The sequence below is a fragment of the Lucilia cuprina genome, chromosome 4, assembly GCF_022045245.1.
Source record: "Lucilia cuprina isolate Lc7/37 chromosome 4, ASM2204524v1, whole genome shotgun sequence".
Taxonomy (NCBI): domain Eukaryota; kingdom Metazoa; phylum Arthropoda; class Insecta; order Diptera; family Calliphoridae; genus Lucilia; species Lucilia cuprina.
The window spans coordinates 4,539,918-4,553,883 of record NC_060952.1 but is presented as its reverse complement, the minus strand read 5'-3'; the positions used below and the strand labels follow the sequence as shown (position 1 = coordinate 4,553,883).

At 26.9% G+C, this 13,966-nt stretch overlaps 1 protein-coding gene across 1 annotated transcript; it reads left to right on the top strand.

The window, feature by feature from the left end:
- Positions 1 to 7,828, top strand: LOC111690913 (muscle-specific homeobox protein tinman). Its single transcript, XM_023453521.2, has 3 exons — positions 1 to 606; positions 6,375 to 7,099; positions 7,374 to 7,828. The coding sequence occupies exons 1-3, from the start codon at positions 431 to 433 to the stop codon at positions 7,820 to 7,822; spliced, it is 1,350 nt and encodes a 449-aa protein (XP_023309289.2). The 5' UTR covers positions 1 to 430; the 3' UTR covers positions 7,823 to 7,828.
- The last annotated feature ends 6,138 nt before the right edge of the window (positions 7,829 to 13,966 follow it).

Here is a 13,966-nt window from a genome sequence, read left to right as displayed (position 1 = left end):
TCTTTCTTTATTATTTCTTTTAAGTTTGAGTTTTATTGTATTTCTTTTCTATAATAACAAACAACACGGTGTTTTTTTTAAGTTGACAATTAGAATAATAATAAAAAAACAATTAAAGAAACAATTGAATCGCAAAGAATCGCGCAAGTGCAAAAATTTTCAAGTGAAAGTGATTGTTTTGGTCTCATTCTTAAGTGAGTTTTTTAGTGTTTTTTATAATAATTTTTTTTGTTTGTTTTTATTTTACACAAATGTTGAGTGGATTTTTTAAGTGTCTCTTGTTTAATTAATTATTAATTTTGATTGATATTGAATAACAAGTATAACAAAGAAAATAAATAAACAAGCAATATTAAATAAAATTCTAAATTATTACAAAAAAGAAGAAAAAAAAAAAAACAATAAATAATAAAAATAATAATAAAATAACATGTTACAACATCAACAGCAATCATCACAAGTATCTCAAGGTTATTATGATTATAATCAACCTAGTCCTGGGAGTATGACCAATACAGATTCATTAAATACAACACCATTTTCAGTTAAGGATATTTTAAATATGGTTAATCAAAACGACGGCTACGAATATGGAACTTTAGAAAGGTAAGTGTGTTTGTGATTAATTTTATTAATTTCTTAAATTTTTTAAAATGTACTACAAAAAGTTTTAATAAATTATTATTATATTAATAACTTTTTAAATATTAAAACATAAATTTTAAAATTAATTTATTTAGGCAAAATTCTGGTAAATTGTTTTAATTTATATTGATGTATATTTTTAATTTTTACGGAATATTGAAGAAAAACCTGAGGAAAGCAATCTATCGAGAATTTTTTTAAATATATTTTATTATTATACATACTTACTTTTCTTTATAATTTTGTTACGGCGTTTGTATTATTTACTAATGATTTTATTTATAAAGCATATTTTAATAAAGGTAGTTTGGTTGGGGTCGAAATTCGTTCATGTTTTTTTAATTATCTCTTTTTTTAAATTGTCTAAAAGAGCAGACAACATAAACTTCAGACATTTTATTATAATTTTGGTAGTAGATCTTACAAAAGTTCATACATATACATATTAATCTGGATTATATTAGATTCTTAGACGATCAAGCTATACATATATAATTTCTTTTTCTTTTTAAAACTATCAAAAGAGCGAACATAAATCAGACCAAAATCACATTATTGTCAATTTATAAAAATTATTTTTTATTTGTTATCCTTATTAATTTACCGAATTCCATAATTGAATTCAAGTCCGCATAAAAAAAGGTCTGTCTTCAGAAATTCACAGCTCCGTCATTAAAATAACAACTTAATAAAAACGTAGTTAGTTTATTACGAGTGTAATACATTGATCGTAAGCATTGAAATAAAATTTCCAAAGAAGCGAAAAAGAAGTAGAATTGCTGAAATAGACCTGAAGAAGTGATGATTTTAACACAGGCGCTTCATAGGAGTGATGTCCTTTTATTTGATTCCAAATGGACTACATCTGAAGCCATTCTTAGGAAATAATTTTAATGCAATTTTGTAATATAACGCAATAACGCAAAAAAAGAACTTCCAAAGAAGCGAAAATGAAATAGAATTTACTCCATGGAAGTACTGAAAAAGACTGAATAAGTGATGATTTTAACACAAGCGCTTCATAGAGGGATGTCCTTTTTAATTGATTCCAAATGCACTACATCTGAAGCCATTCTAGGAAATAATTTTAATGCAATTTTGTAATACAACGCAATAAGGTAAAAAAAGAACTTCCAAAGTAGCGAAATATAAGTAGAATTTACTCCATGGAAGTACTGAAAAAGACCTGAAGAAGTTATGATTTTAACGCAGGTATGTCATAGGTAGAGTGATGTCCTTTTTATTTGAATCCAAATTCACTACACTGAAGTCATTTTTAGGAAGTAATTTGTATGTTATTTTTTTGAAAGTTTTTAGAAGTTTTGAAAAATTTAGAATACAATTATTAGAATATAATTATTATTTATAACTCTTCTTTGGAAGTTAATTCCACTTTTGCGCAACTGAATGCGGAATAGGTGGGATGATTATTAACTGTAATATAAATATCGATATACAAAACAATGAAATTTTTTTTTTAAATTTTCACAAACGAGTCAAAACCCAAAACTTTAATAAAAAAATTTATTTTTTTTAGAATTTTATATATCCTTATATATTGTCGTTTTTAAATCTCCAAACTACGGCCTAGTTTCCACAGGGCAGGATTAATATATGTTTTTTTAATGGATCTCTACCTTATACCATATTTATTATCTTTTATAATTTTCGACCATACCTTGCCCTGAAAAATAGTTCTATACCATAATTTTTCCACCGCTAAACTTAATATTCTTCGGGTCCAGTACCTTTCCGCTTTGGCCGCCTTACAAAAGTGTAATATAAATATCGATAAATTTTAACTAAATTTGGACACGTCCATAAAAAGGATATTTTTCATATTAATACGACCTGTTAATTGTTATCTTTGGCAATGAGTAGACAAATAGAACCAACCATTCTTTCTAAAACTGAGAGGTAGAGTCCAATTAACAATCAGTGTTGTACGATTGTATCGTAGTATGTCGTATTTTTTTTATTATTAATTTGTTTTTGTTTCAAAAAATTTTATTTGAAAAAATTTTATGAAATAAAATGCTACAACGATACCACATCGATTGTGAATTGGACAAAAAAGTTTTACGAAATATTATGTTTGTTTCATCTTTAAATACAAATTATTAAGTAGTTAGAGCCGTTTTTTATTTTAACCCAAAATTACATGTAGTTTTCAAAACGTATTTTGTATTTCTTTACCCTTAAAGGACATTGTTTTAAACGCGTCCTTCAACTTTTAACGAAATTCTTGTTCTTTGTATAAAATTGTATTAAAATCCATTATTACAACTTGGCCAATAACATCATCTAAAGGTAGGATTTTACAATGCAGTAACTCCAGTTTAGTCAGTTATTATAAAATTGTATTCTAGTTAAAAGATTCCGATAATAAGAACAATAAATACGACATACTACGATACAACCGTACAACACTGATTGTGCATTGGACCAATGTATAATAACGAGATTCAAATTTATCGGTAGTATTAAATCCTGCCTTAAGTTATAGGCAAGTTGAAGAACTTGAGTTAGATAGTAGTTTTAAATAAATAATTACAATTTTTGGATGTAATAAGTTTTAAGACAGGCTACCACTTAGGCCCCCTACAAAATAAAAACTGTGACAGTTTTCTAAGAAATAGAATGCATGATAATGGTGTTGAAATAATTTCAACTTCTTTACTGGGAGGTATCACCTTAAAAACAATTAATAAGAAAACAATATACCATTCTATTGTCTTTTCCAATAAATCTACTCAAAAAGTTAATATTTATCTTAATGGTAAAAACCAGTGGATATAATATAATAACACGACTGCATACAAACCATAAAAACAAATTATTGTTTATATAATTTTTCTTTAAGACCCAGATGATCTTGTTATTTTCTTATTTACTCATAATAACGCCTTTTTTCTAACGTGTTTCGAACTGAAAAAGACAATAATGATGAATGCAACACCAAAAGACAATAACAACAAGTAGACGATAGACAGACAAAGACTGTCATTTTCAGGTTTTCAAAAAGATGAAAAAACATGAAGAACAGAAGATATACCACAAAATTCCATAGAATAATAATATTATTTGCTTTAAAAGAAAGACTTTTTTCAAAAAAAAATATTCAAAAATAATAATAATAACAAAAAATATGAAATCCTATAAAAACATGATGACAGGCAAACTAACACATCATTTTGTAAAAACACACAGCGTCACAAACTCAGTTATATTATATATGTGTACGTATGTATGTATGTATGAGTGAGGAGAAAGGATGTCAGTTTGTCAGTCAGTCAAAAAAAAAGAAGTTGAGAAAAAAATTAGATACATAAGATATAAACAGCATTTATATTTATTTATTATTCGTACCAGATCTACGTTTATTTTTTGGTTTGAAATGTTTACTTTTAATAATTTTTGTCAAATCATTATGAGAGAATTATAATTTCATGATGATCTTTAAATGAAAATGAAGATGATGAAAAAAAACACGAAGCATTAGATAAACATTACCAAAAATAAGAAAATACACTTGTGAATATAAGTTTAAGGGCAAAAAGACAGATTTTATTTGAGCAATCGCGATAAATTTTCTAGAATTTTAAAAAATTTTTTCGTTAATTCAACACACATTCTGCCAACCTTTTGCTAAAGAAAATAACAATTTCGTTAAGTTTAAATAAAAATCTTCAATTTCATTGAAATCATTCTTGGTCTGCTTTACGTAATAAAGAAAAGCATTTTAAAGCAAAAGCTTTAAACGGATAAATAGTCAAAATAGTTTTTTTTCGTTAAGTTTTATAAATGGCAAAAAATATTACAAATTTTTTAAATTTTAGTTTTAAATTAACCTCGTTTAGAAATTTTTAATTAGAAGTTTGCAATCGTTAGAAGTTTGTGTTATAGTATATAAAGTTTCGTTAAGCTTTTTTATAAATGTTTAAAATATTTTGGATTTTAATAACAGCTTTTTTATATATTAAACGAATATACAAAATCTTTAATATAAATTCTATGTTTTTAAAAATAAAGTTTTGTTAAGTTTTCAAAATTAGCAAATTATAAAATGAAGTTGAATTTTATCTTTTAATAACAAAAATTCTAAAGAATGTTTGGTTTGAAAAACAAAATTTCGTAAACTTTTAAAAATTGCTAACAATTAAGAATAACAAGCAATATAGTATTTTGTCTAAAAATATTGAACGAAAATATAAAGTTTCGTTTAAAAAGCTTTTTGATTGAAAAAATAAAGTTTCGTTAAGTTTTTTTTATTAAGTCTTTAAAGAATTATAGTTTGAAAATTGATAAAAATAAAGAATAACACCCCAATATGGTTTTTAGCTTAATAATATTAAACGGTATATGTTAATCTTTCGTTTAAAAAGCTTTTTGTTTAGAAAATAAAGTATCGTTTAGTTTTGAAAATTAGCAAATCTCAAATATCTCAAAATATAATAATTAAGTTAATGATATTTAATAAATATAGAAAAATATCCTTTAAAAAAAGCAGTTGGTTACGAAAAAAGTTTCGTATTTTGACTAAAAATATTAGACGAAAATATGCAAGTTTCATTTAAAAAGCTTTTTGGTTGAGAAAATATAAAGTTTCGTTAAGTTTTGAAAATTAGCAAATCCCCAAAAATAACTCCAAATATAATAATTAGGTTAATAACGATTGATAGAAATTGAGAATAACAACCGATATAGTAGTATATTGACTAAAAATATTAAACGAAAATAAATATCCAAGTTATGTTTAAAAAACTTTTTTTCAGAAAATAAAGTTTCGTTAAGTTTTATAAATCATTAAAAAAGGAAATTTCGTAATGAAAAAGTAATGAAAATTTATTTAAAAGTTCTATCAATTCAAAAGCTTTTCAAATTTCTAAATAACAAAAAATATGTTTCGTTAAGCTTATAAAAAAAACTTTTATTTAAAAGCTTTAAAGTTTTAAACAAATTCCAACCTTTTTTATTCTTTATTTCTCTGTTATTCATCAAAAAACCACATGCTCCTAAACATACGACCCTGAGTGTATAAATAAAATTAAAATAACATTGGGCGCCGAAGGTAGTAGTCATTCAATTCCAAAAAAAGACACACACACAATATTCCAAAAAATATACATATCTTATATTAAAAATATCAAAAATTAAAAAAAAAAAAAAAACAAGATGACCAGTTTTTATTTAAAATACTCGAAATATTCAATCGTATGTTGCTGTTTTTCAACTGTTTAATAACATGTGTGTAAATAGTTTCTGTCAGTCTGTCCGACACGATTTGACGGTCATAAGAAAGTTACGACGTTTCACAGTTTTTAAGAAAACCAATATGTGTGACTCTAAATGAGAATGAATAATGAATGGAATATAAAATACATAGGGAACGGTTGAGAAAGATTGTGTTTTTGTATTTCGTAGTTTCAATTTTATTTTTAAATATAATGACTGTTGATGAACCATGAAATGATGTCACAGTAAGAGATAAATAAATACAGAAAAAATTTTGCAAAACACTTTCTTTAAGAGTGGTCAACATATGTAGGCGCTTATGCAACCTATAAATACACATGTGTCCAGATTTAATTTGTAGCATGAGCGCCCAGTAGGAAGTAAAGGATATTCTAAATAATACCACCTACCTTCTAAACACATGACTAATTTTACAAAAATAGGAGTTGTATTTGTTTGTTTTTAATGTATTCTTTTTACTTTATTTTTTGCAGTACCTCACAAGCTTTATCCTCTGCTTATGCCACTGAATATGACGCACGTGTTTATGATGCTCAAAACCCCTTAAGCAGCATGGTAACACATGGTCATCATATACCACCTAATGCAGCAGCAGCGGCGGCTCAATTTTATCCCGCTTATCAGGATTATACAGCTCCCTTGCATACTCACATGCCTCCTGCACCTCATCACCATCCTCATCATCATGCAGCAGCAGCAGCGGCGGCGGCAGCTACTCCACCAACACATCAATCCTATCATGGTTACAATCAGTATTATATGCCTTCAACAGCCACATATCAGCCACCCGGTTATCCAGCACCCCAAACTGCCTCCGCACAGTCACTTTATTACAATGCCGCCGGTTATGATGCCTACAATCCTCCTAATCCTGCTGCCCAACAATGTCCCTCTAACACCGCCTCTACACACATGGATTTATCACAATCGTCTAGTGTTAAAAATGAATATGTACCTACGCCCTATGTAACGCCCTCGCCCACTTTGGATCTCAATAGTTCAACAGAGGTAGATGTCAATAATACGCCTTCGTCGGCTCAAAAGAAGTCACCGTTGAGCAGTCAAACCGCCATGCATAGTTTAATGGAAACTGCTAATAATTCCAATTCTTTGAGAAATATTTCTACAGGCTTGACAACGGCCCAGTTGTATGAACAAGGATCTCTGCTGTCAAGACAACAGGATATCAATAAGAAAAGTAAGTGTTTGTACTTTTACTCAATTCTACTGTAATTTTACAAGTTTTTCGAATACGATTTATCTCAAGTTTCTAAATGGTGAATTTCAATTTCACCTGATTTAAAAAAAAAACTTCGGAAAACTTTTCAAATGATTATAAAACATATTGTTGTAGATTTCCCGGAGTTTATGGGAAAAGTATTTATTTGAAATCATTGTCACATCGATATTCTTTTAAAATGCTCTAAAACTTTTTATTAATTATTATTATTATTCCTTTCCTATATTTACAGAAGATATCTCCTTGGTGACATCATCCAAATCGGAACTACGTAAAAATGGTAAACCTCGCTCCAAACGCAAACCCCGCGTACTCTTCTCACAGGCTCAAGTTCTAGAGCTCGAATGTAGATTTCGTTTGAAAAAATATCTAACCGGAGCCGAAAGAGAAATTATAGCCCAAAAACTAAATCTATCACCAACACAAGTTAAGATATGGTTTCAAAATCGACGCTATAAATCGAAACGTGGAGAAATCGAAGGCGAAGGACCAGCAGCAGTAATGAAAATAAAATCGGAAATAATGCCTCAAAATGTAGCAATGTGGGGTAATCCTTTACAACACTCGGCAACAGCACAAAGTCATTTAGTGTCGGGACAACAACAACAACATCATCAGCAGCAACAGTCACAGCTCCATAGTCATCATCATCATCATTTGGCTCATCAGCAGCAGCTGTAAAATTGAATTCTTTTTATCATATTAATTAAGTTTATATATAAAAATATTTTTCTTTTTATTTTAATTTTCTTTTATTTTTTATGTTTATGTTTTCTTTTAATTCCTTTTTTATATTTAAAATATTTATTATTTTTATTTTTTTAAATATTTTTTTGTTTAATTTTTGTAGTACAATTTTTTTGAAGAATTTTTTTTTAGTCATTTTTGTGTAAGTAAGTAAATTTGAAAATAAATAATTTCCAAAATCCTTAAATAATTCTAGTACCTTATATAGTTTTAATTTATATTTAAATTTATTATTAAATAAATAATGTGCCTAAACAATAATTTTATTTAAATTAAAAAAAAAAACAAATACAAGTATTTGCTTAATAATAAATATTTAAATAAATAGTATTTAAAAACCCTTAATATTCCTAAAGTAAATTTTTAATAATTTTTTTTTTAAATTGTAATTTTGTTATTGTAAATAAAACGCCTCATTTATAATAATAGTCAGTCATTTAATAAAAATAAATAAAAACAAAAAAATAAATATACAGATCGACATAAAATGTAACGTATTTTTTCATTTCATTTTTCTATTCATTTTCAAATACTACAGTTTTGAAAATAAAAAAACCACTTGAGATTAGGGATACAAACAAACAACAACAATAATCTCATTCTATTTTGTTGTCTGTTTTATATGAAATTTTGTTGTTATTGGCAAACAATTAATAAAATAGAATGAATTATAAATGAAAATTCTAAACTAAAATAACAATAAAAATATAAAGAAAAGGATGCCTTGCCTTAACTCCTCGCTTGCGCTTCTACTATCTCAACAACATTGGTGTTTTTTATAACAGCTGCTTTAGAATTTTTATTTTCAATATTAGAGTTACGTTTGTAAAGATTTTGTTGTAATTGCTATGTTGTTTGTTACAAATCATGAGTACTACTACTCGCTCATCATTGTTATCTCTATAATCTGTGTAAAATATTTATTTGTGTACTTTCTATACAAAACACTCACTCCTCACTTCATTCATCATCAAATGCCACTTGAAAAGCAAAAAAAAAAAAAAAAACATATTTGCTTAAAAATGAAAGTGTCGCAAAAACTATTTGAAATCTATTTATAGATCGTTCTGCTTAATTAAATGTTTTGTCATTTATTTATTTGTTTGTGTATGCAAATTATTGTTTGTTTTATGTTTTGTTTTCGTATATGATTAAGATCTCTTATTTAAAATACTTACAATGTTAGTTTAGATTGCAAAATGCACACATTTTTAGAAATCATTTTTTTTTTTTGCAATTAAAACTGAAATCCGATTTAATTGAAAATTTGAAGCGTCGTTGGACTGACATATATAAATTGAAAAGGCCAAGTTTTAAGGATTTAGCCGCAGTGAATACAGGATTTGAAGTTGTTAAAAGTGTCTTTTTGAAATGTTATAACAGCGCTAAAACAACTTTATTAATAAAATGTATACATTACCATTTGAAAGTCCATTCTGTTAGCTTTAAAATAAAGTTTTAACATCTGATATATCTTATTTCTTTTTCGAGATAACTTCACCTAAAGCTGGATATAACAATAAATTGATTAAAACTGAATTTACTTAGTTCTGTGAAAATACTTTTTGAATTGTTTAAGATCTGTTTAAAAATAGGATTCATGTTCCGACGGCCCGGTCCATAAATAACGGATTAGCGAAATTCCTAAAGAATAGTGATATTTTCAGGATTGTAATAATGTTATGCTCGAAAGAAAAAATGTCTTAAATCAAGTATACCACTTTGATCCTAAAAAAGCTAAAATTGCGCTAAAATCGACACTTTCATGGTCTTTTGATTCGAGATTGATTCAATCAGTTTGTATTTGATTCAAGACGAACCGGACCTACCGTACTATTAAGACCGATATGGATTGATTCAAGTCCAGAGAGCTTGATTCAGCTTTTGAGTGTTTGTACATTAGGGTCATAATTTTTATAAAATCGTTATGAGGACACTACTGTGGTATTATCCGAAAGAATGGTATAATATGAAATGTCCCATATCTCTTAAACATTTTTAAAAATAAATAAATTTAAACCGATACGTATGTTCGGAGGTCGTTGAATTACCGTCAGAGACACTGGACAGCAGAAGATGTCCGCTGGATGCCTATTTGAATTTGATATAACATACAACATCCTCACATTACTAGAAAATTAACGAAAAATATTTCAAAATTTCGTCCGAAATTTAAGAAAAACAAAAAAATTTAAGTTTCAAACACACTAACGATAAACCGAGATTTTTTAAGTTATAGGTTTTCAGTATGTAATCAAATCTTTGGAAAATGTTTAAAGCTTTCTACATTTGAAGAGCATAATAAAATGGCAGCTTTATTTTCATTGATGCTTTACGTTATTAGTCTTAAATGGAAAAAACCTCAGTTTTCAAACTTTAAACAATTTTGTTAGGTAAATTTTAAATTTTAAGGAAATTTTCTTGTGTGTTATGAAGAATGATGAAGAAGGGAATAAAAAAGCAATGAAATTATGACGATATATTCTCACAGATTAGTGTTTTTTAATATTTAAGTAGAAGTTTAAGGTAAAATCGAATAATCTAAAATTTTAGAATAGTCCGCAAAATTAATTTCAAAAGTTTTTTCAAACCTAAATTTCGTTGTTATTAAATTTAAATATTTGGTAAGCTAATTACAGCTATAATCTTGAAACTTTGTAGATGTGTCTCGGTTATATTTACTTTTGTATAATAAAATATAATTTAAGCATATAAATTTCTTTCTACCTGCGACCCCATTTTCAGAAAATCTTTTTTTTTTGTTTTTTTGTCAAGAAATATATAAAAACTAAATTTATATAGGCCTACAAAATTCAAAACCAAGTTGGACTCTGAATCTGACTGACATTTTTTCTCCATCACATCTGGCAGTTTGTTTAATCGTGCCTTGAAATTTAAAAAAAAACTAAATTTCTCCCCTTTTGAAAACAGCGAAAGAAAACCTTATTTATAAAATGTTGTATGTCCATTTTGTCAGTTTTAAATAAAGGCTTAAAACATTTAACATATCTTCTTCAATATAACAATAAATTGACAAAAACTGAAAAATTTCGTTTTTTCAAACTACAAGAAATGATATTTGGAATCTTATATTTGATAGAGATATTAGAGGAGGCCATATTTCGATTCAGCGCAGTCCAGAGACCGATGTATATTTTGGTCTCTGGATAAAAAATTTGTGGGTCCACACTTTTAACCTAGGTATCATAAGTTTTTGCAACAATTGGTACAATTTTATAAAACATTTTTTTAATTACTTTAATTGTAATTCAATGATATTTTAAAACAAACTATACTTTCATTTTTTAACTAACTACATACAAATTATATAGATTACTATGTAAATGTATGTTAATTTAAAGAGAAAGAGAATTATTAAAAAACGTTTTTACAAAATAATAATTTTTACATAAAATTTAAAAAAATACATACATACATTTAATAAAAGAAAACTATGTGAGTATTTCAAAAAAAGTTTTGATTTTATAAACAATTTTATTTTAAATGATCACTCACTATCTTTATTTGTTGTTCTATATTTTTGAAATGAATGCAAACAAATAGCTATAGGAATAGATTACCGGTAAAGGGAAAGACCTCTTCAAGTGGTATCTGCTGCTGCTACCACAATACATACATACATATATAGATACAAAGATATTTAAATCTAAAACATTATTTTGGTTTTGTCATTTTACTCTCATATATCATGCAATTGTTTTTAAATGGCTCCCAATGATAAGAAAGACAGACTGAAATCTAAATTTTTCAAACTTAACAAATGGCGCTCAGATTTAACTTCCTCTTTATTCCATGATAATATACTGTGTTAGTTACATAGTATTTGGTGGTTTTGTATAATGTAAAGGAGTACATTTTAAGCGCCGTCTTTTAAACAATATTTTGTAATAAAAACATTGTTCGTACAAACAAATAAATATACACAAATATTATCTCAGCGATAAAGGATCAAAGAAACAGAAGCCGTAGTTGCATTAGTTGTCATTACATTAACTAAAAACTATAGTCCTGGTTTAAAACATTGTCAATCCTTTGACTTTCAATGCCTCCATTAAACGTTTCCTTAATTGACAAATTGTGTGGCGGGTGTGAAGCGCCAAAGTAAAAAAGAGGGTTTCAATTAAATCTTTTTCAAATGTTTAGTTAGTATAATAAAATAAAATGTTATTTAATTTAGACAGCAACTAATTTGAAGCAAATTGTTTAAAAAATTTCTTGTTTATTTATTTACGCTTGACAATATCAATAAATCATATTTTGTTGTCTTTAAGGAGTGAGTGATTTTTGTCTAAATTATAAACATTTTTCAAGGGATAATAATTTATTTTTTTTTTTATATTTTCAAAGTTTCCCGACTATTTTGATTCCGTTATAAAGATTTTTTAATGGTGACATGTCAAGTGTTTTTCTCAAATGGTTTTTGATTTTATTTTATTGATCCCTGCTGACATTTAGTAATTTTTATGTGTAGTTTTATTCATCAATTGTTTTTTGATTTGATTTTGATGTGGGAATTTTTCTTAAATTGTGAAGTTTTTTTTATATCAACATTTTCTGTTTTATTTCAAAAAAATTATTCATTCACAAGTTTTTTTCTTCTTTCGTTTTTGGTTCAAGTGGCCACCAATGTTTGCGACAATTAAATATAAATTAATTCTACGACACTTGTGATTTTGTTTGTTGATTCTGAATGGCTTAAGAAAATTATACATATATACAATCATAAATATTTTGTAATTGGTCTTATTGAGTTTTTGTAAATATTTTGAAATTTGATCGGAAGTAAATGTTATTAATAAATATATTTTTAAAATCTATGCTTTATGAGAGGCATTAAGTAAAATGAATTGATGAACTTTATTTTTTATGGTTTTCTTACTTGACTTTCTGCCGACGGTTTAGAACTAAATGAACTAAAACTGAACTATAACTGAACTAGAACTATAACTGAACTAGAACTGAACTAGAACTGAACTAGAACTGAACTAGAACTGAACTAAAACTGAACTATAACTGAACTAGAACTATAACTGAACTAGAGCTGAACTAGAACCGAACTTGAACTGAACTAGAACTGAACTAGAACTGAACTAGAACTGAACTAGAACTGAACTAGAACTGAACTAGAACTGAACTAGAACTGAACTAGAACTGAACTAGAACTGTACTATAACTGAACTAGAACTGAACTAGAACTGAACTAGAACTGAACTAGAACTGAACTAGAACTGAACTAGAACTGAACTAGAACTGAACTAGAACTGAACTAGTTCTGAACTGGGACTGAATTAGAACTGAAATAGAATTGAACTAGACTGAACTATAACTGAAATAGAATTGAACTGGAACTAAAGAAGTACTGAACTAGAACTCAATTAGAACATAAGTACAAATAAATCTAAATTGGTTTATTTCCTTCCTTCTTTCTGAACTCGGGCATGCAAAGTTTTTAATAAAATTGTTAGCGATTTCTGAAAATTTTAATTTTTCTTTGTTTTCCAACAAAATCGCTTTTGGTAATTAATTAAACGTTTTAAGGAAAGTGTTTTAAAAATTTATTTCTAAATCTATATAAATAAGAGAGCAATGGTACACCATAGGACCAAATTTCAAATATATATATTTCAGAGATCGTTAGAAGTGGTCCTGTAAAATTTTAAATTTGTCTGACAGATGGCATCGAAGTATTAATTTTCGGCCAGTTACACACACTTAAACCTCTAATTGATTATTTATTATTTTGAAATTTGAGGGAAATATAGGTTGAATAAAATTTTATGTGAAAAGTACACATGTTCATCAAGGCGCAGCGCGGAAACCGCTAGTTTTTTATAAAATAAAAATTTCAAAATGTTTTTTATTTAAAATCGTTTATAATTTTTGTAAGTATGTACATGTTTTTTATTACATTCATTCAAAAAGTCCTTAAAAATCGCGGCGCACCAAAAGTCTTCTCATAGAAAATCAAAGTCGCCAATCATAAGTGGTTGAATTAATTGTGCAATATTTAATAATGTCAAATAAGTATTAGAAGTTCTCATGTCTAGACTTAAAAAG